This window comes from Hylobates moloch, unplaced genomic scaffold, assembly GCF_009828535.3.
Source record: "Hylobates moloch isolate HMO894 unplaced genomic scaffold, HMol_V3 SCAFFOLD_28, whole genome shotgun sequence".
Classification (NCBI taxonomy): Eukaryota; Metazoa; Chordata; class Mammalia; order Primates; family Hylobatidae; genus Hylobates; species Hylobates moloch.
The window spans coordinates 1,153,428-1,178,779 of record NW_026652303.1 but is presented as its reverse complement, the minus strand read 5'-3'; the positions used below and the strand labels follow the sequence as shown (position 1 = coordinate 1,178,779).

At 37.4% G+C, this 25,352-nt stretch overlaps 1 protein-coding gene across 1 annotated transcript in view; it reads right to left on the bottom strand.

The window, feature by feature from the left end:
• The window catches only part of LOC116463154 (nesprin-1-like), a 532,795-nt gene that overhangs the window by 324,634 nt on the left and 182,809 nt on the right, over positions 1-25,352 (bottom strand). Inside the window, exons 22-33 of the mRNA XM_058434482.1 lie at positions 23,302-23,475; positions 20,397-20,555; positions 19,937-20,101; positions 18,133-18,267; positions 15,577-15,735; positions 15,154-15,362; positions 14,062-14,170; positions 11,986-12,150; positions 8,866-9,033; positions 6,530-6,700; positions 5,582-5,722; positions 390-550 (exon numbers count right to left, since the gene is read on the bottom strand). Coding sequence (XP_058290465.1) covers positions 390-550; positions 5,582-5,722; positions 6,530-6,700; positions 8,866-9,033; positions 11,986-12,150; positions 14,062-14,170; positions 15,154-15,362; positions 15,577-15,735; positions 18,133-18,267; positions 19,937-20,101; positions 20,397-20,555; positions 23,302-23,475 — 1,916 coding nt within the window. The remainder of the gene's footprint in view (positions 1-389; positions 551-5,581; positions 5,723-6,529; positions 6,701-8,865; positions 9,034-11,985; positions 12,151-14,061; positions 14,171-15,153; positions 15,363-15,576; positions 15,736-18,132; positions 18,268-19,936; positions 20,102-20,396; positions 20,556-23,301; positions 23,476-25,352) is intronic.

Sequence of the window (25,352 nt, the reverse complement as noted above, 5' to 3'; positions counted from 1 at the left end):
CTGGAATCTACACTAACAAAATATCTCCTTTTCGCTCTAAATGGTGACAGCAGAATAATATAGTAAAAAATTATTTTAAATATTAGTTCTTTTTCAAGATTCCCTCTACAATGTACAAAGGCCACAGAATAGAATAGATATGGCTTTCTCATGAACATGATCAGTTTAAGATGCAAAACCCACATCCTTTATATTTTTGGGACTCTGTTATAGATAGTGGTTTCTGTATTAGCGATACTTTCTTTTGAACTGTGAGTTGTTTCCTCAAAACATGCTGAAATACACAGACACTTTGAGATTTTAAAAGAATGTTTTGAATACAAGGTACAGGAAAGATTGTATGAAACTTTATCTCAGAGAAGAAAGTTTAGGACTTGTCAATCACATACTCTTCTTCAAGCGTGTCTTCTAATTTTTTGACTTGTTCTTTGATTGACTTGGCCTGCTGTTGAAGCAGCTGCTTATTTTGGGGCCCAAGCGGTATCTCTGAAGCTTCCTTTACAAGGTTCTCAGCCTGGACTGCAATACTTTCTGTCCGTTTAGAAAACTCCTAGAAAAAAATATTATGATCATTAGGTAGGCACTTTATATTATTTATCTCTGCCCTCAAATAAAGTGCACATATTGCATACAGAATAGATGGGTGGATGAAGAGATCGATTCATACATGTATGGATCTTATATTGTTCTTAACAATACATCTGACTTATTTCCATATGGCCAAAATAGACACTTTGCTAACGCTTTTTTATTTTGTTTTATTTCATTTTTTTGAGATAGGGTCTTGCTCTTTTGCCCACGCTGGAATGCAGTGGTGCAATCATGGCTCACTGCAGCTTCCAACTTCTGGGCTCATGTGATTTTCCTACCTCAGCCTCCCAAGTAGCTGGGACCACAGGCAGGCACTACCGCACCTGGCTAATTTTCTGATTTTTGTAGAGATGAGGTCTCACTGTGTTGCCCAGGCTGATCGTGAACTCCTGGGCTCAAGTGATCCTCCAGTCTTGATCTCCCAAAATGCTGGGATCACAGGCAGGCGCCACCATGCCTGGCTAACTTTTTAATTTTATATACACAATCAGCTATTTACCTTCATAGTTATCCAATAATACTCACAAAAATTGTTTCTCCTTTGTTCCCTGGTTTTGCCTCATTGTTTAGAATTCTTAGATCCATTATAATAATTAACTTATTCACAAATATGTTTACTTATTACAGGCCAGTTCACAAAATCAATAGTGATTGATCATAGAGATAATAGATTTCTAGGCCAATGAATAGAAAGGTTTATTTATTTAATGTAATAACTTAGTCAAAAGAGACTATCAATGATCTTTGGCCAGGCATGATGACTCACACCTTTAACTCCAGTATTTTGGGAGGCTGAGGCAGGAGGGTCACTTGAGGCCAGGAGTTTGAGACTAGCCTTGGCAAAATGGCAAGACCTCCATCTCTAGGGGGGAAAAAAAGGGGGGGGCCAGGCATGATGGTGCATGCCTGTAGTCCTGGCTACTCAGGAGGCTGAGGTGAGACGAGATGGAGGCTGCAGTGAGCAGGCATAATGGCACCACTACATTCCAGCCCAGGCAACAGAGCAAGACTTTGTCTCAAAAAAAGAGAGAGAAGTAACCAAGCCATTTTGTTAACTAGTTCTCTGAAAACAGCTATAATCTAATCTTAGTGCTGTTAAATATTATTTATTACATACATATGTATCACATGATGGAAAGAAAATTTAAGTTTTGAACCAGTCAAGCCTGGGCTAGAATTCAGGATCACTAGTTGTTTGACTTTGGTGAATTATTTTCAGGCTCTTTCACGTAAAATGCAGATGATAATGCTTTTCTTAGAAGGTTACTGTTAGCATTGTATTAGCAATCTTACTTTTAAAATGCCTAACACTCTGGGAGATACTGATTATTGTTTTTTATGTCTCTCATACAAACTTGAGAACAAAATGATTTATTAGGCCCATATACTTATTTTCAATAGTACTGAACTATTTTAATTGAAAAGTTGATTTAGTCTTTATGTGGCTGGTAAATATTAGATGTTACCTGAATTTTGTCAAGTAAATATATTGAATACTGAATTAAAGGTAAACCCAGTAATAACATAAGTGAAAAAAATGTACTTGGTATCTCACTTCTTCTCATGTAAGAGAATCTCACAGGAGGTTTAAATTTTGATCAACTCCCTTCTCCTAAATGAATAATGTAGAAATATAAGTATTTTTCCAAAGTCAGCTTTTCAGTAAGAGCATCTCCTAGAATTATTACATAATACCATATAAAATAGAGCTACTAAATGATACTATTATATCTTCATGTTTAAAAGACTTAATGTTCTCATAGAAATATCACAAGTTTGGCCAACAAATATCAGTGTTGGCCAAGATTGTGCCACTGCACTCCAGACTAGGTGACAGAGTGAGACTCTGTCTCAAAAAAGAGGAAGAAAAAATCAATGTTACTTCAGAGAACTACGTTGCAATTTAAGAGAATAAAAATGAATAAGTACAGCTTCCTTATGGCATAGAGATTTATAGTACACTAAAATATGGTAGTGGCTGATGTCACAACATTAAATTCTTTGGCTAAAGCACCCACTGTAACTATATGTGACAGTCATTGTAGATTCAATTGTGAAGATTACAAATCATCACATGATCTCTTAGGATCCCATGAATATAATCAGAGGTGAAAAATAAAGTTTTTTTTTTTTTTTTTTTTTTCTCTGCTAGTGTTTCTCAGAACCCAGGAAAAACATGGAAAAAGTAATGTTTGAAAATGCTTATATACATTCAATTTTAGAGCTTTTTATGTGACCTATGTATGGAAAAAGCATAATGTAGAGAAATCAAAAGAGCAGAATGATGTTGATAAAAAACAAAATTAAACAAAAACAGAATAAGATTGTAAGGCCTTATCTCTAACTTCTTAGAAAACATATGAGTGGCAGCAGGATGCATCAGGTAAAAACTGACTCACATTAGATTGATCTGGGATAAAACCTAGGCTCTGACCTTCACTAGCTGAGTGATCTTTGGCCACATCTCTCTGAATTTTCCTTTCTTCATCAGTAAAGCCATATCTTATTTTGAAGATTAAACATGATATTGCTATGAACCCTCTATCACACACACCAGCACACAGCGGACACTCAAGTCCCTTAGCATAACCATTCCTTAGCACAACTACTCAAGGGCTATGAACTTGAATAAAGGTTTGTAATAACAAAGCAAAGTGAGCAAAGAACTAGAGAAGAACAATGATTCTAGATCGGCAATGAGCATATGCAATTAGTAAAATGGCTCTGTTTTTTGAATGAAAAAATAACGTAGTGACTAAAGGTGCGGGCTCTGGATGAGGACCTTTTGGATTGAAACCCCAACCTCACCGTTTAGTGATCCGCAGATCTTGAGTGAGTTCATCACCAACTTTGTGCCTTATGTGTCCTTCTTCATATAACATGATTGATAATGATACCTATTTCTTAGGATTGTTTTGAGGATTAAAGGCGATGACAAACATCAAATAATTAAATCGGCATATTGTATGTGTTTGATAAACATTACCTCATATTATTACATCGATCCCAAAGTATAGAAGATCATGGACAAAGGAGAATTTGAATAACAAGACTCAAAAGATTACATTTGTTTCAATCTACAGGTACTTAAACTGATCCAAAGGGATTAGTGCAAATGGAATCATAGGGGGTCAGAAACTCTGGATGGAACGTGGTCAGAAACATGTAGGAAATTAACCCAATAAATATCTTTGTACTTATAAAAGCCACCTGATATGTTTTTAATACATGAAATTATTTATTTATTTTTTAAAATAGAGATGGGGTATGGCTATATTGACCAGGCTGGTCTCAACTCCTGGCCTCAAGCAATCCTCCCATCTCAGCCTCCCAAAGTTTTAGGATTACAGGCACGAGCCATCGTACCTGGCCAAATAATTAAAATTAAAAATTAAAATAATGTTCTATTTAAATGGCTGATGAATGTTGTATAGACTTGAAAGAGTCTGTGGTCTTAGAAAACTTCAAAATCCTCAGTAACTTTTTAGGAGAAACAAAAAATTAGCAGTATGGGAGAGAGTGAAGCCTTTTGCAGGTAAGAAAACAGAAACACAAAGGTTTTCTTGCTAAAGACTAGGGAAGGGTGGGCACAAGGCTCTTCTTTCTAAGACACCGGTTAACTCATTTCTCTACTAATTCAGTCTTTCTATAAACCCCAAAGAGGCACCATAGCAACTTCAAGGGGCTGTGCCTGTACAACTCTAAATGCTTGGTACAAATTGGTTGGTCTGCTTAGTGTCCAAGGTGTTTGAGCTTGTAGGGTTGGGTTCACCAAGTACACCTAAAAAATACTGTCTGTTTGATGCCCCATTGGAGTCTCAAAATCGCTACCTCCAAAATGAAGTTGGTCATCTTTTCCTGTGAACGGCTTCCCATTCACATTCCCCATCTCACTTCCATTATCTCCGTCAGACTCAAAACCTCGGGTATCAACATTTTCGTCACTCACTCTGTCTGGTTAGTTTCTCTATCTTCCTGTGAACTCCACATCTTTTGTATCTGTTTCTGTGTATCGCCTGCCACCCCACCGCCCTTATTTATGCCCACATTAACTCCCATATTCCCATATGCAATAACTTTCTAAATGGATCCCATGACCCCAGTCTTTCACACTTTGAGTCACTTTTCTACACCTGCCTAAAAATTCATCCAAAGCCCAGCTCTGATCATGTGGCTTTTCCTTTTAAGCCTTCAACAAGTCTGGCTCCATGTTGCCTAGAAAGTAATGCTTTAGGTCTTCAAGATTCTGAAATATGGGCCAAATTTCCTTCACAAATTCATTTCCCATTGTTCTATTTTACAACACAGAATTCCTATTCAGAACACTTGTATGCCCTATGCCATTCCACCTTCCAAAGAATGTCTGTATTTTGCTCCAAACTCTACTAAGTTTTACTGCCCTTTAAGGTTCAGTTAAAAAATATTATTGCCTCCAGATTTTTTTTTCTTTTGAGATGGAGTCTCACTCTGTTGCCAGGCTGGAGTGCAGTGGTGCCATCTCGGCTCACTGCAACCTCCACCTCCTGGGTTCAAGCGATTCTCCTGCCTCAGCCTCCCGAGTAGCTGGGACTACAGGTGCGTGTCACCATGGCCAGCTAATTTTTGTATTTTTAGTAGAGATGGGGTTTCACCATGTTGGCCAGGATGGTCTCAATCTCTTGACCTCATGATCTGCCCTCCTCGGTTTCCCAAAACGCTGAGATTACAGGAGTGAGCCACAGCGTCCGACCTGCCTCCAGATTTTAAAAACTCTATACACATCTATTAGGGAACTAACCATTTTCCAAGTTGATAAAAATCTTTGTTTTACTTCTTGATGTTTAATCCTGCTTATGTTTTCATTCTCCAATATGTTGAAAGAATGGGTCATCAATAAATAGTAAGTATGGATTAAATTAACAATAACAATAGTGATAATGGAGGAGAAGTCATTTTGTTTTGTTTTGCTTTGTTTTTTCTGAATATTGGGTACCAAGGAGCCATAATATACCTTTGTTTGTTCCAGTTCTGAAGATAAACTTTCCAAACTGCTAAAACTCAAGAAGCGTTCGTGACTGGAACCTGTTTGAAAAAGGTATCTTACTACTGTTTCTTTGTTTGTTTCAAATCGCTCCCATTTTCTTAATGTGACCTAAATTTGAAAAAATAAACAATAATTGGGTTACAAATGTCACAAAATACTATCACATTTTCATTCGTTTGCAAAACTGTCACTTTCAGCGAATTCTCATTTCAAATTTCACACAGTCACAATGAATAGAGACGATTCTAGTATCTTCTGTAAGAATTTCTTTTCTCTATGTCAATGTTTTCATCTACGAAAAGAGAGGACACATGGACTCGGATGATTTCTGAGTTTTTTATAATTTGTAAAGTCTTAGAAATGTAAAGATACTACTTAAAATAGATAAGTGACCAAAAATAAAAAATTAAAAAGGCCTCTCAATCTGTCTCAAACAAGAAAGGAAGCACAGGGGAAGGTAGGGAGAGGGACGAGGAGATGAAGAGAGAGCATTAAGCAGTTGGCAAAAACTCAAAAACATTTTTAAAGGTAATGTGTCAACATCCCAGTAAAGCATAAAGGTGGCATAAACGTGTGGCTGCATGGCTTCCTGGAAAAGTGAAATGGTATGATCAAATTTCTGGATTCAGAAAAGTGTGGATGAAATCCTGGCTTTATTATTGATCAGTGCTGTGTGATATAGCACCAAGTCCTCAAACTCTTTCTTCTTAAGCATCCACACTTGCAAAATGTGCTAATTCCAATACCCATCTCTAAGGCTGATGTGATGATTAAAAGATGGTTCATGAACAGAATTTAACACAGGGCTGAAACATCAGAGGTGGTAACAAAGGTTCGCCTTGGTGTTATGAGGCACAACCGGAAGTGAACACTGCCCAGCCTCTGTTTAAATGGCCCCTAACTTCCGGCTCCTACCTGGATGCGGCGCTCCTGCCTCTCCCGGCTGCGCTCCAGGCCATCCAGGGTGCTCTCCAGCTTCCGCAGCTCCTCGTGGCCTCGGTCAGGCAGCCGCCCTTCTCCCTGCTGCGCCTGCGCAATCTGCTGTTGCACGTCTCTCTTCTTTGCTGAGATCCGCTTTGTCTTTTGCTAGAGGCATTTATTCAACAGATGGATATAAATTGTGCTCTCTAAACAGCTAAGCAGGGACATCAACACCCACGCTTAACAGAAGTATGGGCCCGAAATGTATCTTAAAGCTAAGATTAACAGTTGAAATGGTAGTCGGATGCTATATTAGTCAAAGATGAACATTATTTATAAATATTGTATGTTTTTAATGGTAAACAACATAAATAATTTGGCTTTCGTGTTTTGTGTGCAAATTTGGAGAACATTTAGCATTTTGTGCAATACTCCAGGAAGAGTCTGGCAAAACAATTCATCTGACACGATTCTTCTTAAATAATTATTTTCTGCTTAAAAACACAAAGTCCCAACTCCAATTTATAAAAATCATTTATTTTATTAAAATGCAAATATTAAGAGATTTATGGCCAAGGGCGGTGCAGTGGCTTACACCTGTAATCCTAGCACTTTGGGGGGCCGAAGCTGGAGGACTGTTTGGAGCCAAAAGTTTGGAACAGTCTGGGCAACATAGCAAGACCCTGTTTCTACAAAAAAATTAAAAAATTAGCCAAGTGTGATGGTACATGCCTGTGGTCTCAGCTACTTGGGAGGCTGAGGTGGGAGGGTCACTTGAACCCAGGGGTTCGAGGCTGCAGTGAACTATGATTGTGCCACTACACTCCAGCCTGTGTGGCAGAGTGAGACACTGTCTCCAAAAATAAATGAATAAATATACATTTCCTGAGTATATTCGGAATGGTTAATTTGCTAAGATTTTGTGGGGGAAATTGTCTTAAAGTAAACTTTTTATTGAAGTATAATCTTCAAATAGAATAGTACACAAATCTCAGATATGCAGCTTATAAATTTTCACAAAGTAAATGCACCTGTATAAAAAGTACCTGGCCCAAGAGTTTTAAAATATTAACATAAATATCTATAATCTTAAATTTATTGGACCTAAAGCAAATGGAAACCCAAAAAACCATTTCACAATGATTGAGAACAATGTAACACCAAATATTAATTTTTTATACTCAGCCTTTTTTTTTTTTTTTTTTAGATGGAGTCTCGCTGTGTCGCCCAGGCTGGAGTGCAGTGGCACAATCTCAGCTCACTGCAAGCTCCGCCTCCTGTGTCCATGCCATTCTCCTGCCTCAGCCTCCTGAGTAGCTGGGACCACAGGCGCCCACCACCACACCCGGCTAATTTTTTGTATATTTAGTAGAGACGGGGTTTCACCACGTTAGCCAGGATGGTCTCGATCTGCTGACCTCGTGATCCACTCACCTCGGCCTCCCAAAATGCTGGGATTACAGGCGTGAGCCACCATGCCTGGCCTATACTCAGCCTTTTTATAATTATTAAGTAAATCATCCTGAAGGCTGGGATTTTAAACATACTTTTAATGCAACTTCCATTTTTATATATTACAGAATATATACGAATATAATACACACACAAACATCTTATATAAATTAGCTACCATTTTGCTACTGTGTATCAGGTTAGCTAGAATTTTTTCATTAAAATATTTTATTTGAATCCAATTTCCATGTATATCGAGTTTAACAAGGTATATATTCCTTTTATGCAAACATTTGTAATGTGCACTACCAGACTATCAGAAATTAAGTTGATTAAAATAGTTTCTTATCAATATATATACCAGAATTTCTTTATTTCTAGTTCTAATCCTTTATAAGAGTGTACACTCCAGGAAGGTCTAGTACTTCAAGTCAGTCATCATTTCTCAAACTAAAGTGTGTTCAACGTTGTAAGTTGAAGAGAAGGATTTTAACATAATGACAAAAGAACAGTGATCTCAAATATGAAGCAATTGGTCCATCTACGCCTTTCCTATCTGTCTTGAAAAGGAGAATCTAGCAAGTTTTGTGCAGTTTTTCATAGCTAAATCAATTTTCTCTCCACAGTATTCCTTGAACTTTTTGATGTCATCAAGTCACTCGGTCTGGAAATTTATGTTGCAGAATATCCTGAAATGTTTAATATTTAACAGAGAAAGCAAAACCCAGAAGCGCCAAATTCTTTTAACCATTCAACTCTTCCTTCCCACGCCCCCTCACCCACTCCCTCAAGCCAGTGGTTATATCCTTTATCTCTCTGGTTCTTTCAGTAGCAAATCAACTTTACATAATCTCATTGGAAGAAAGAGGCATTTTTACCTGGTGATGAAGAAGTAACTGCTGTGCTTCAAAAAGATTTTCAGTATCCAAGATCTTCTCAGCTTGTTCCTGGACTTCTTTAGAGCCAGAAATTAATTCTTCAAGAGAATTTTTGACTATTTCTTTATACTGGACACAGTCCCCAAAATTGCTTAGCATCTTTTCAACCTATATTTTCATGAAAAAAAAAAAACACATAAATCATATGCTACTTGTTGAAGTTTGTATAATTTTTTGGGTAAGGTATGATTGACAAATAAACATTGCATATATTTAAGGTGTACTACGTGACTGTGAAATGATTGTCCAGATCAGGCTAATTAGCCTGTCATCTCATATATTTCTCCGTTTGTTTTTTCGTGAGAACATTTAAGGTCCACTCTCTTAGCAAGTTTCAAGTATACCATAGGTAATATTAACTACAGTCACCACCAGTGCATTAGACCCCTGAACTTTTTCATCTTAGAACTTAATGTTTGTACTCTTTGATCAAAACCCCCCTGTTGAAGATCATGTAATCTTACATATTTTAGGAGTGTGCATAAAGTCTACCTGAACCCCTTGACATACAAACACAGATTTTTAACTTTTATTCTTTCTCATATTACTCAGGCTTATTCCATTATTATTAAATTTCATAATCATTTGTGGGGCTTGTAGGCTTTATTCGATATGGTGCTCTGTGGCATATTAAAAACCCATTCAACCTGGTAATCAAGGAAGGATAACAAAACTGCATATATTATATATATATATATATATATATATATTGCCTTCTAGGTCTCTTTAATTATAATTGCATGTCTAAAACCTAATTATAAAAGTGCCTTACAAGAAAGTGAGTCCATATCATTTAAAGCAAATAGGAAAACATTTGTAGAGTTGAAAAAGAGAATAAAAGAGTATTTGTTATAAATGTACTTCCAATATTCCTACATAAAGATAAATATAATTTACAATTTTGTAGTCATCTAATGAATTCTCTTCCTTATCATTTTCCTAAATTTTGAACTTTCTTTTCTGTCTAATTTCAGCTTCCTCTATTTCAGTTTTACCAACATCCTTTGTTTTCAAAGCCTATCCTTTATCTTCACTAAGATCATCATTTTTACATGTTGTCATTTGTTTTCCACAGAAGCCTTCCAGTTTCTTCTTCTCTTATCCTACTTTTTTTCTTTGACTCAAAGAAAAAAGTCTTCTGATCTAAGTTTTTCCAAGGAGAGCAATCTGTTCTCCAAACAAGCAGCAATGAGACCCTATGAAAACCACAAACTCCCAATTTCAGTATAAATCAGAGCAAATCTGTTGAAATAATGACTCTTCACTGTATCTTATGCATCCACCCACAGTCCTTTTTTTTCTTACACTGGACAATTGTAAACACATTGTGTTCAACATTAATTTAAATACTAAATGAATTATTATCAAAGAAAGGGGCTGAATGTGCCAAATCCATCTCTTCATACAAATCCATCTGTAAACAAAATGTGTTTTTCTCCATTCCTCTCTTTCTGCTTTCACTAAGTAAGTGATCAAGTAGTGGAAAAGGGTATTAATATAAATTATACAGAAGTTTAAGGTAGATGAGTGTGTAAAAAATTAATGTCTGTGTGAATATTCATTAGAGAGAGATTCTTGCTACAAGTCCTGGGGCAAAATCATAAGAGTACTTGGAAAATAAAGCAAATGGCCTTGGTAAATGTTAGGGAAACTACTAACTTCTAACTTTAAAGGCAGCCAATTTTTTTTTTTTTTTTGGTGGGACAAAATATATTACAAGCTTATGTGTGAATAACGACAAGTATTTGTTTGATCTTGTCTCAAAGATCACCTTCATATATACTAACTTTTTAGAATGTTGTTTTTACTTTTCCTGTCACCAAAAGAGGGAAGGAAAGAGCAAAAGAGGCAACTGCCAAATTTTCACTAAAGGTATGGTTGTGGCAACTGGCTAAATTTGACCGTTGCTTTGAAAGATGGATAATCAAAGGATTGAAACAGATTATGTTCCAAAATTTGATTAATCATAGAACTATTTTCAATTTGTCAAAAACTCATAGGGAAACTAATTTATATATAAAAATTCTCACATGAAACTAAAATCATAAACAGTTCAGAGTATTTTTGGCTTATGTAAATTCAGCACTAGAGTCTCAAGCAGATTTAAATGGATTAAAAACATGAAGGTTAACAGATGAACTGTTAGGTCAGAAATCTCTATGGAGAATTTCAGATTTTCAGAAACAGAGCTTTGTGGTCATTTTCTTGTAATCTATTAGGCCATTTTTCCATGCAAGTTTATACTTAAATGATTTCAAGAAATACTGGTAAATTTCTATTCTACTTTACGTTCTTACATTATCTTCCAAAGCACAAACTTAAATATATATAAAAACCTGGTCAGTAAAAATATTTTTGCTGATGGTGGAAGTGGCCCTACTGGAAATGAAGTAGATGGGTTTGTATATTTTAATCTATAAAGGAATACAGAAAACATTAAAATGCATATCAAAGCACTACGAAGAGAATTTTACTGACCTGCTGATTAAACACTGAATATTTTATTATTACTAAGAACCAGTTATTGAGCATTTACTCTGTTTCAGGAACTACACTATGTGCTTAACATACTTTACTGCATTTAACTCATGACACTGCTTTTTAGAGTGAGTATTTTTAACCCTGTTTTATAAATAAGGAAATCGAGACCTGGATGTTAAGTAAGTTGAAGGTTACCTAGGAGGTAGGATATCACCTTTAAACTCTAATCCTGGATTTCTCTGACCCTAAGCCTTATTCTTAGCCTCCATGATACATCTGAAGCTACCATAAAATAACAATGCTTTTTATAAGAGTAAAAAGAGTGGATTTGATAAGTTTTATATTTCAGATATAGGTCATGAACCTGAACTAACATTTCCAATAATGGCACAGACCATACATCAAACATCCTCTTCATCTTTCCCAACAAGCTTCATACAAAAAAGCATAACAAATATTCTGTTTCAACTATGGTTTCTTTATAAAATTACTTGCTAAACTACAACCAGAAAGAAGAAAAAGAACCTTCCAGATGCCTCACCCAGAACTGTCTGTTTAGAGTGTGAGTAAACGCTATACCTCTGACAGCAGCGTCACAAGAGCCTTGAAAGAGCTGGATAATTTTGCCAGCTCATCTCCCTGCTTTTGGGCTTCATTCTCAGAAGAAACTTCTGTCAAAACTTTCAGCCTGGATTTCAGCCAGCTGAGGGTCTCACCCCTTTTGGTAACACCATTTCTGATCTCCTGAAATGAGAGAACACTTTTGATGAACACAGTGCAGTTGTAAAATCATAACTTCCCAGCAATAAAGGACTCAGCCTAAGAAGGTTTGCAGGTGGAGCAGAATAGAGCCAGACATCATTCAGCAATACAGTGCCTGCTTAGTTTACTTTTTGTATGTATTTTTAACAAAAGTCCACAAGTGCTTGAAAGAATACTGTTGTCTATTCTTGAATCAGCTTCATAATTAGATTGGTTAGATACTTACAGATATGTCCTTGATGGTAAAAAAGATGATTCTAAAAATACTGTAGAAAAATATGAGATGCCACAATTGGCAACTATAACATACATACACTTCGTTATCTCACTTCCTGTGAGCTGGAAAGAAGATGGTATTTTTGAAAAAATAATGAAAGTTCTTTTTTTCAATCAGCTGATTTCTTTTATTGAAGAGTCTACTTGTTGAATATTGTTATGGATGCTGTAAAGATTTATTTTAACTTCATTAACTTACAATTTCTGCTGAATTTTTATTAGCTTTTAGAAGCCAATATCCCATATAGCAAGAAGTATAAATGGGAGCACAGCTCTAATTTAGGAAGCGAGGCTTTATTGATAAGAAAATGCTAGAAAGACTCCAGGGCTTCAGACCTTGAAGCGCTGCTGACTGAAGGAGTGGTGACTGGAGCAGCCTGTCCTCCCTATAGCAGTTCTGGGGTGGCTCAAGAACAGGGGTCTCCAACCAGGGCCACTCCAGGGCTTTCCCAAGGCAAATGCACACCAGCCAGGAAACTGTTGGTTCCAGACCCCAGTGATCTCTTCATTCTAGGATGTGAATTTTTTGTGTGTGTGACGAAAGCAACCAGTAGTAAATGTAGATATCCTTCCATATGCATACCATGATATTGAGCACCACTAGCATTTGAAGGGATTGTATAATTTAATTGAAAGAGAAATGGGCCAGGGGCAATGGCTCACACCTATAATCCCAGCACTTTGGGAGGCCGAGTGGGGCAGATCGCTTGAGCCCAGGAGTTTGAGACTAGCCTGAGCAACATGGCAAAAACCCTACCTCTACAAAAAATACAAACATTAGCCAGGCATAGTCGCACGTGACTATAGTCCAAGCTACTCAAGAGGCTGAGGTGGGAGGATTGCTTAAGCCCAGGAGGTCGAGGCTGAAGTGAGCTATGAAGGTGCCACTGCACTCCAAACCTGGGTGACAGAGACCTTGTCTCAAAAAACAAACAAACAAACAAACAAACAAACACTCAAAGGACAGGAACAGAAAGGAAATATATTCTCCTCAACAGCAACTATTTGGCAACTATGTGACTTGCAAGGGTTAAAAATGTTCAAAGATGAAGACTTCTTACAACATTATGTGTCTAAGAGTGAGAGAGTGCCATTTACAGAACGCAAACTGTGTTTGAGCCTGAGGCTCTGTGGCCCTGGTGGGGTTTCTCAGGCTGTACCCACACTCATAGAGGCTGAAATGAACCAATCCAGCTTAATGTTACATAGAAAGGATGCCTAGAGACCCTGCCCAACTGCCTGATTTTTCTGTGACCTGCCTTTTGCATGGCTGAAAATGTATTGTATAAAAGCATACAGTGTTCTTGTTTTCCATGATGATTCTTAAATTTCTACTGGGTTATATGCCCACGCATGCAATTTTCCACTCAGGACTCCCCATTAGCTAAAGATGCATTTGTGGCACCACGGAGCATGACTAACCCTCAAAGCTACCAATGATTCAATACGAAAAAACTCTACAATGCTCCACAGTAATATAAAGAGACTTATTTTAAAGACAACTTTCAAGAACTTATGTTTTTCCAGAAAGAAAAAAGGAGACAACCGTTAGATTCTCTAACATTATTTTTCCACTATGAGAAATTGTCCTCTAGCAAATAATGACCCTGAACTTACTTCAACGGCACGTTTAACCTCTCCAAGGTTAGCAGTATCGATGGCCTCATCCTTGATCCCCTTTAATTGTGTCTCATTTGTAGATATCCAAGATGAGAACTCAGAGAATCTGAAATAACATAAGCACTTTCTTATTAAAGGGAGAACATACCAGAATGATTAGAATATGTTTTCTATTTTGAATTCACTCATGGAAATTTAACAATTAAGTGATTACCAAATTGATTAACAACTTTTCTGGAAACTATTCTTTTAACATGAAGCTCATGTTAAAGGGCAGGGGTGGCCACCTCTATGCTCAGTTACTAGGGGCAGGGTGATGGGTGAGCTCAGCTAAGGAAAAAGATGTGTTCTTGGGAATGAGCACCTGAAAAGAAGGAGGCAACCACTTGAGGTCTGGCCTCGTGTGTCCCCACCAGGGTGAGACATGAGCCTATAGAGGAAGAAGCCACCCTTTAGGGATATGAGGTTATACAGTTTGGCTGTGTCACCACCCAAATCTCATCTTGAAATGTAGTTCCCATAATCCCCACATGACATGACAGGGACCTGGGGGGAGGTAACTGAATCATGGAGGCAGTTTCCCCCCTGCTGCTGTTCTGGTGATAGTGAGTGAGTGCTCACAAGATCTGATGGTTTCATAAGGGGCTTTTCCCCCTTCTGCTCTGCAATTCCCCTTCCTGCCATCATGTGAAGAAGGATGTGTTTGCTTCCCCTTCTGGCATGATTGTAAGTTTTCTGAGGCCTCCCCAGCCATGCTGATCTGAAAGTCAATGAAACCTCTTTTCTTTACACATTACCCAGTCTCAGGTATGTCTTTATTAGCAGTGTGAGAAAGGACTAATACACAAGGATATTAGGGAGAAAGGGATTGGCCAACTTTGCCTCAAAAAGATAACATCCGGGTCACTTGGAAACAAAGTGCCTCACCCTGATTCTGACTAAAATCCATTCTTTTTATTAAATGAAGGATTTTTGTACAAGAATATGAGGAAGAAATATGAAATATGTTATTTCTTGTTTTGTCATGATCTCTGAACTAACAGAATTAAGTTTGACTACACCCCTCTCTGGAGGCCATTCTGAGGCTACCTGCTAGTGTAGTCCTTCCACTTGTCTGGGTCTTCCATGAGCTTCCTGTAGGTGCTGTCAATGGCAGCTCTGAGCTCTCTGAGTGTCGTGTGACAGGTTCCAGGTGTGTCCCTTACTGGGTCCCGGACTGGGAGTTTCACACAGAGTTCCTCGATGAGCTGTAACCTTTTCTCACAGAGATGATGAGGACCTTTGTCACTGAAGAAAACCTAATGTGTAATAAATGTTTTTATAATCCCTGTGAGAAGCCACACAGTACTTTTACATTTTCACAGAAAAACCAAAGGAAGATTCCCACACGGACTACCAAGTTAGGGTAATTAAGCTATTTTTTTTTCAGACTCAAACCAAAATATTAGTAATATCCTTTATGGAACAATGTGACTTGACATGGCTATCCACATTGTGGTGTGGGAGACATACCCTGTGCTCTTTAATTATCTTTTCACTGCCTTCCTGGGGCATCAGCTTGGTCTCTCGATCCAGCTCAGTTCTGCATTCTTCTACAGAGGCTAAGAACCTATTCTTCTCCACATCAATCTTCAGATGAAGCAAATGATAAGGAGCTTCTCCTTGAAGATCCTACATTCCATAGGAAGATTCAGAAAATTAGGATGATGTTCCTGATTATGTACAGTCCCAATTGAAGTGGCAAAAAGAAAATCCATAACATATTCCTTTTAGGGCAAGTGTGAATGGGTCACTACTTTCCACACCTGGTCTCCCTACTTCGTATTTTTCCAAGTACCAGGACCACAGCAAATCCTTTCAGTCTGCTGTGGGTTAGGTGTTTCCTCAGCGATTACTTGATTTAATTTTCACAGTCGCCCTGCACGGTATTTTTTTAATTTTTTTATTGTTTTTGGTGAGATGGAGTCTTGCTGTGTCGCCCAGGGTGGAGTACAGTGGTGCGATCTTGGCTCACTGCAACCTCCGCATCCTGGGTTCAAGCAATTCTCCTGTCTCAGCCTCCTGAGTAGCTGGGACTACAGGCAGCACCACCACGCCCAGCCACTTTCTGTACATTTAGTTGAGACAGGGTTTCACCATGTTGGTCAGGTTGGTCTTGAACTCCTGACCTAGGTGATGCACTCACCTCAGCTTCCCAAAGTGCTGGGATTATAGGCATGAGCCACTAAGTCTGGCCAGTGCTGCACAGTATTAATGTTCTTATTTTACAGATTACATCATTAAGTCTCAGGGGTAAGTACAAAAGCTAGGAATTTACCATAGATTTAAATCACACCCTCTCCCCTGTATGTGTGCCTTTTGATTTTGTCAATGACCTTGTGAGGTAGGAGGGGCAGATATTACACCCACTTCAAAAAGGAAGAACATGAAGGAAGCTTATTAGTGAAAAAAAGTTTTAAAAAGAAAAAGAAAAAAAAAGAAAACATAGCCCAGGCTGCTGACCACCTGCCATATCCTCTTTTCCTTAGATCATACATTGAGAAACAGTCAAGCAAGCACTCAAATAACACATAACATTTCATGTTCTTTTAAATGATAAACATAAGCTTCATTATTAACTTTAGTCCCATAATTAATTTTAACTAACTTCTATCCTATGGCATTTTAAAGCATTACCTTTGGAAGAGAATACTAAGATGACTGATGAGAAGAATGAGGTGGGCCTATGGAAAGTCCCACCTAGATTAAATCCTAGAGGTGTGTGTGTGTGTGTGTGTGTGTGTGTGTGTGTGTGTGTGTGTAATAAAATACAAACTTCAGTTACAGTCTTTATTCCATAATACATTTACAATATGATATGCTTCAAAGACATCTAACAAAGCTTAGATTTCTTTAAGAATCCTTTTTTTAATGAAAAACTTGAATTTTCCAATTTAGTAATATAGCAAGTAAAAAGGATATTTCTTTAACTGTGTTTTTCTTGTGCACGGGGATAATTATTTAGCTTATGTTACTGAGATTTTAAAAATACACAAAGTGAGACAACCTGATGGAGAGAGTTTCAGCTGCCAATCTTCTGAACTCCAAAACTCCTCCATGTAGCGCATGTGAAATATCACCGCAAGGTAGTACACACTCACCTAAAGCTAGAGCTGTCTTCCTCCTGTCTACCTCAAGGAGGACAGCCTTCCATGGGTCTCCACTGTGCTGCAGCTACTTCCAGAATCTGACATGCAGTCTGAAGTCAGCCTCCATGGGACAGACCCAGCTCATCTCCCATGGTTCTTCCACAGCCCATGACACACAAGTCAGATGGATGCCCACGGGCCCCCGCATCCCCCTGCACACTCTCCTGCTTTCTCTCTTCTGTGCTTCTGTGTCATCCCCTGCTTACTCCCATTTCTGCTTCTTCTTTAAAGTTCTGGCTCAAAACTAGTTACCTGATTCACTGTTTTCCAATTTCCAAGTGGGTCCACCTCCCTCTTTCAAAGCTTTCATAAATATATGCACATTTGGATTTATCATATATTATACTTGTAGTATTTGCAACTAATTATCTCCTTTACTGAACTCTTAAGCTCTTGGGGGGAAGAGGGGTATGCTATGTTCATCATTGAATTCTTGACTACGAAATGTTTTCATTTATATTTTTTGATCATAGCCATCTCAACTAGATGATAAAATCTTTGGGGGGCAGAAACTATAAATATATGTTTTATGATTTCAGTAGGTATACCTAACAAGATTTATGCATCAGAGAGAAGCTTACGAAAAGTTGCTAGAATAAGTTAAATGTTCTTGCACCTGGATTAAAAAAAAAAATCAGGAAACCAAAAAGAATGCTCGAGTAATAAGATAAAATTGATGCTGATAACAAATAGGAATAACACAATTCTATCATGTATTATCAGGTTTTATTTAAGTCCAGTTTTTCGATTTTTTAAATGAGGGAAATAGTTACAGTGACTTTCCAGGAATTTCTAAATTTCTCTTACATTTGGACCTTAACACGCCCAAGCTTCTCCCTTCATTGAGGATGCACGGTGTCTCCGTCCTGTCCTGACTCACCTTCCATTGTTTGTGGAGCTTTCGAACAGCTTCCTGCAGCCCCTGCTGCTCCTGCTCTGGAAGGATGTCGGTGAGTTCATCACAAGCTTTCAGGAAAGCACTGAGCACCCTCTGATCCAGCTGACTGAAAAACTCCTGACATGGAGGGGGAAAGTGGGTAAGAGTGTTGGACAGACGAAAAGGCAGCATCAGGCAGGATCAGCCTCTAAACAGCCTCTAAACAAGCCTCTCAGCCAGCTGCTGCCCTTTTCAAGACTTTCAGGCACCCACTATTGTTTTTTAAGGATGAACTATGTACACCTATAGTTATGAATCGGAAGCCATCATATCTGAAATTCTACTAGTATTTTTTATTTTTTAGAAAAATTCTTTGTGGTTTTCAAATTTGGTAGAATATTCCAAAAGGAATATCTCATCTTCCCAGTGGAGATGCCAAAACCTTGATTCTGTAGCAATAGAGCTTTGGTCCCCCTTTGGTGAAGTCAGAAGAACAGAACAGAAGCCAGGACTAAGCCTCATAATTCCACATTCCCCCAACCACAGTGCTTCAGGGCCTGATGCTTCATCATGAGCCATTGTCACATTCACACATGTGCACAGAGAAGCACACATGTGCACACTTAGGCACACATGCTATGCACCAAATTGTGTTCTTCTTCAAACTCATATGGTATTTGGAGATGGGGACTTTGGAAGGTAATTAGGTTCAGATGAGGTCATGGGGGTGGGGTCCTCATGATAGGATTAGCGCCCTTATGAGGAGGGACACCAGAAGGCTTGCTAGCTCACTCTCTCTGCCATGTGAGGGCACAGGGAAAAGGTAGCCATCTGCAAGCCAGGAAGAGGGCCCTCCCCAGAACCCTACCATATTAGCACCTGATCGCAGACTTCCCTTCTCCAGAACTGTGAGAACATAAGTTTCTGTTGCTTTAGCCACCTGTCTATGGTATTTTGCTATGGCAGTCAAGCAGATAAAGATAATACACATGTACATATTACATATGACTAAGTCTCACACAGTCTCAGGAGTAGACATGCAGAATTATTTTGTAAAAATGGTGATTCAAAACAAAAAGTACCATACTGTAGAGGTGAATAAACTGAATGAGATGTTTTGTGTTTTGTGGTCACAGACATTAACCCTAAATCTAGTCTGCAGAAACACAAATACATTGCATATATCATTTGAGAGTGTGGTTTATACAAGTAGCCACTGAAATGTCAGAAAAGATAACTCAAATACACGTTCTCAGAGTGCTGGTTATTTCCATATACCATTCATGAACATTATGACTAATGTTCTCAATATTGATAATAGATGATAAACATGAAGATGGCTTTTCATGATAAACATGAAGATGACAAACATGAAGATACTGGGACAAGTTGTGTATTAGCCACCAGACTTCAAGTGACACAGTATCTATACTATGATATGGTGGATGTATAAAATGAGCACAAAGGACTTAGCTAGTCACCTTGAGTTATCTATTTAAAAGAATCTTTAGTTATAGAAGAATTTGTAAGCTAAATAATGAATTCGTAATTTGGAGAAATTGAATTATTCTGTGACTCTCTACTATTCTGGGGACTTAGGAATGGCCAATGACAAGTCAGCTCACCAACTCTCTTCAAGTTCTTTTTGCTCACCATATCTTTGGATCTCATACCTAAAAAGTCTCTGCTTCCCTGACTCATCTGCCTGCTCCCCTTCTGTATCAGATCAGCGTGCCTTTTTTAAGTTTTCCTCCCAGGTTGTTTGTCCATGTATTCAGGTCAAGTGTCCCCTAAAGGGTGGACTCACAGTGTGTCTCCGCAGGAGCTCCTCCGGATCCCCCTTTTCCTCCAGGCCCTCCTGAGCAATCCGCAGTACCTTCTCCAACTCTGCTCGAGACTCTTCAAACTTCTTCATCAAGCGACTGTTGGTTTCCACACGCTTCTTCCAATCTCCAGTTTTCTTTACCATACTCTTGATGTGAAAAACAATCATAATGTGATGCTGCTTTCTCATTACTGAAAGGATCATTTTGTTAGAGGGTATTATTGATTTAAAAAGCACTTGGAAAAAAGACATTTCATCATCATGGGAATAATGAACTCTTTTCAATATTAATTAATATTAGGTTAAAAAGTAGGACAACGATTGGCTTCCAAACACCAGCAGGTAAGGCATTTTAGCAAGACCAAAAGCACGAGTGATGGTTTCTTGTCCTCACTCTGCATTTTCCCTGGCTCACAGCTCTAAAGCAGGGAGAGCAAATTACCTGAAAAGCAACATGAACATCTGCAATCTGTCTTTGTAGCCTCGTCTCATCAAAATGCTTTAACACGTTGCTCAAGGTCACAAACTTTTGAACACTTTGACTGCCTTTCTCAATAAGTGTCAAGGTTTTCTTACAGTTTTCTTGACAAGCTAACAGTTCCTATAAGGAAATGAAACCCCACAACAATGTTATTTACAAGACAGAGTAAGAGAGAAAGAAAGAGAGTGACCATTACAGATAATAACGACAACATTATATAGCTTTTAGGCTTCTAACACCAATAAGTAAAACCAAAAGTACGGTGGAACATTTCAAAAGATCTCAATTTTAAACAATCAATGAAGTCAGTGCTTTCTTATATAAGGCATTTAAATGTTACAAAGAGGTTTTTTTTTTTGAGATTTTTAAATACCTCACGTACATTTTATTGTCATTAAGAAAATGACAGAGCATCAAAAGTTATTTGTCTAGGTCTGCATTCCTCTAGTAAGATGACAGGCCTGTGGCTTATTGAGAGAACAATCATGAAATCAGTGAATACATATCAGGTTTTAATGTGACTAAACAAATTAAGCATCAATGCACATTCACTTTGCTGAAAGAGATGTACTATATATATATATATATATATATATATAGTATATCCTAAATTTATAATATTTGAAGGTGTACAACCTATCAGCCTTATTAATGAAATGGTAGGGTTCAGATCCTAATTAAAAAAGGCAACAGACCCATACACTTGGGGAAGACTTGCAACTGTCGCACATCTGCAGGACAAGATGCAATGGTGACTTACAGACACTTCCACCTCTGACTTGTGGCCTGCAATTGTAATTTTGGCAGTAGACAGCATGGAAATCATTGAGCCCAGCACAAGGCAGAGAGTCATTTGTTGACTTGCATTACACCATTTGCATTTCAGTATCCTCAACTGCATTAAGAAAATATTTCAAACTGCTCATTTGGATGCCATTTTTGGATATCCAGATGCAAATATCAAGAGCATGGTTTTTTTGTTTGTTTTGGGAAAAACAGAATAAAGACATACTTTTTCCTTTTGAAAACGTAGGAGATAAAAGGGTAATATAAGTTCAAAATGTATTACTAGATTTTATTATTAATAACGCTATGAATATTATTTTAATTATGGAAAGATTGTATAATGACAACTTGTACAAATTTAGAAATGTAGGAGATGTCACCATGTCTAAAAATGAAAGATAATCTTTATCCAATACAATGATTATGCAGTTTGGTGGTATAATCATTGTGGCTTCACTACGGATAATAATAATAATAATAATGCTATCAGTCATGTAGTGCCACTTATTATATGCTAGTGACATTATGGTGTATCTAATGTAATATCTGCAATGAGCTTTAAACTCAGGTATTGTAGCCTTCATCTTAAAGTGAGGAAATTAAAGCTAATCAAAGCTTCCTAATTTGCAATATTAGATCTAAGATCTGAATATCTGTCAGACTCATTTCAGACACTCTTGGCTCTTTCTGCTAATGATGCTACCTTCCTCCCATGAATCTATTACAATTAATGCAGTGGCAAACCTTTTGTACATTAGTTTCTCTCTCCTCTGATGGATAGGTTCATTTATAATAAACCAAATAACTCAATTAACTACAACACTCAGTAGGAGACTGCTATGCATACGATCTGTTTACTAAAAATGAGATAAAGAAAAATGATGATCACATCAAACACATTTCCAGAGTTTCAAGGTTGTTTAAACTGTCATATTCCAAGAGGCAATGTAAAGATCTCATAAGACAGAGGTTATAGATACTGGATGAAAATGGAAAGCAATTGTTTTTATTATATATATGTAAATACATATCCAAATTATCTATCTATCTATCTATCTATCTATCTATCTATCTATCTGCTTTCAAAGTATCAAGAAATGAAGGCACATATGTCTTTTTAAGTGAAACTAACCATTTCATCAATCAGCAAGGCAGCAGGTAATGCCTACAGCTATGTATGGGAAGGAACAGTAAATGATTCTCCAAAAGAAAGTCAATATAAGAATGAAAATATTATATCTGTATATATGATACAGATATTTATATATTTTATATAAATATCCTCTCTGTATATGTTTTATACATATAAAATTTATATATATTTATCTTTTAGTTATTTAATGTAGAGACAGGATATTTATTTAATTTTCTTAGAGTATCTTTCTACTAGCAAAGCTAGGGATCATGTTTCATGAACAAAGCCCATAAAAAGTTTAATGTAAATAAATTCTCATTTGTATTTTTAAAAGGACAGACTATATGTAGTCTATTGTTAGTAGACAGGCACTATAACAAAAGTAAATAAATACAAAGCAGAGAAATAATAGAAAGTCCTTTGATTATGGGTACCATTAATGTTTGAAGTTAGAGTAGCGGATTTGGCTCCATCTCTATAACACATCCCTTATTTCACAGAGACATTGTGAACTTTGCACTTTCTGTAGTTGGGCTCAGGATGCATGGCTTATGCGTGCACACAGCAGATGTTTATAAATGCTTGCTGAGTACTGCCAGCTCACAATGTTGCTCCATTGATAGAAAGGGGAGCTGGGTGCTCAAAACAAACCATTTTTTCTAATTTTGCTCAACTCAGTGAACTTACTGATTCAGATGAATAGAGCCTGGTTTGCACCTGAGTCCAGCTAGACCGTTCCCTGGAAACAAACAGCTCACATAGCCCCTCCGCTGACAGTGAATGGATTTTCATCTTTGGACAAGACACATATTTTTGTTTTGAGTTAGTAGTACTATTCTAGAAAAATGTTTCTTGTCCTCACTGAATTTCTATTCCTGTAAGCAACGCCCTGGTCTTGTTACACATGCTTTAGAATAATTGTCTCCTGAAAGGGATTGTTCTCACCTGATGTTTTTGTTTAAAAAGAGCACTCGATTGTGCCTCACGCTCAAGAACTGTGATAATTTCATTGATTTTCCCAAGTGAGTCATAAAAGGACGTCATCTGCTTTTCTAATTCCTCCAACGGAATCAACAGCTGCTGAGACTCATAAAGGAGTGGGGAGTAACATTCTTTGACCTTTAAAAACAAAAAGACAAAAATTCCATGAAAGACCATTAAGTGCCACTAGCTCAGGGAACGTTCATAGCTCTGAGGAACATTTTCTTTAGTGACATGATCATTTGGTGCTTACAAATATCCAAAGACGTTTCTTTAACGATATTTCCTCTATATTGTCAAATTTTGCTGTGAAAAATAATAGTGCTGTACCACTGGGACAAATAAATGGCTACTGAGTTTTCTCATGAAAACTCATCTAAATCATCCATCTGGATAGCACTTTCTCATCTAAATGATTGTTTTTAGCGAGCCAGATGGCATCAAATTATACTTCATAAACCATGCAACTCATTTTCACTTTGGCCTTGAAATCTGACCTAAGACAGTCACGAATTATTATTATATTATCTAGACCAACCTGTGTCTTCCAGCTTTGTTTTCAAGAGGTCGCCTACTTGAACCCTTGACTGCTGATAAACTTAGAAACCTGTTGACTCACTCTTCCCAGACAGGCCTGTGCTTTCCTGCCTCCCACCAGCTCCATGCTTTGCTGCTCCCTGCTTATCAACATCCTATTCATCCGAAGCACTAAAGTCATACCAATTTACTCACGAAGCTTCCCATGCTAGGGGAGGGCTCTGTAGTTCGAACTGATGCAGCCCTTACCTGTCACTTGTCTTGTAAAATATGTTTTAGTTTATGGACCTGCATTGTCTTAAAGATGAGGCAATTAGCTCCTAGAAATCAAGAGCTCCAGGAGGTGTCTACTCTGTCATCCTCCAAGAACTTCCCACCTCTTCTCATACTTTCAGATAACCAGGGAAAGGAAATTAATCAGTATCTGTTAGTAAGACATTCTTTGTTTTTCATATAGTATAAAGACAATAATGTTCTAACCAGATGAGGCATATTCCAAAAATAATCCTTGAAGAAAGTGGGAGAGGGCAACATTTTGCTCTACTGTTAAACATAGAATTATGTATGAAGAAATGTTTTTATGTTCTAGGATATACTGCCTGAAGTATACACTCATCAAAAGAAAGTTATCATCCTGCTACTGCAACAAGACTCTGATACAATTACCTTGAACAAAACCAAGAGAGTCTACTAATATGTATACAAATCAGTGTGTTTTATTGATCTCTTCTGGGTACAAGAGAAAACCTATCAAGATGCTGCATCTGAAACAGTAAAAAGGCAAATGACAATTTGCTTTCTTGGGGGTTGTCCTGAACACCTAAGCATGGCTCAAGCTAAGATGTGCAAGCCCAGCTATGGCCCTGAAAGCTGCTGGGAAGTTATCAAATTGGAAATGTTGACTTCAAATTGTATTCATTGTTTAGCAGCTTTTACTAGTAGCCAATATTATCATTACTGTCCACGACCTTTAAATTATAAATAATTCTAACTTGAATGTTTAAATAAAATGAACTGAACATAAACATTCTCATACATACCAGATTGATAAATAAAATTTCCTCTTTTTTATGGTCATGATTTTTCCTCTTTTAGCTTTTTGAATGTATTCTTTTTCATTAATTCCCTACCACTGATGTCACAAAGGTTATTCTCTTCCTTTCTACCTTTCTTTCCTATTTAACAGGGTCTTCTACTTTGTTTTCCCATTTTTCATTTTAAAATGTTTCCATTCATTTATTATAATCACTTCTCTCTTTTACCAGAAATTATTTACCCAATCTAGGTGGATTTTGCAAACAATACCATCTTCCTAAAACTCAAATTTGGATAGATAACAAATCCCAATGGAACTTCCAAAGCTCTTAAGGAAAATCACTGAATAAAATAGAAAATGCTTATGACTAGTGCTTACATCCATCTAGTTCCCTGTACAGAAAAGGTATAAATGTATATATTCTTTTTTTTTTTTTTTTTTT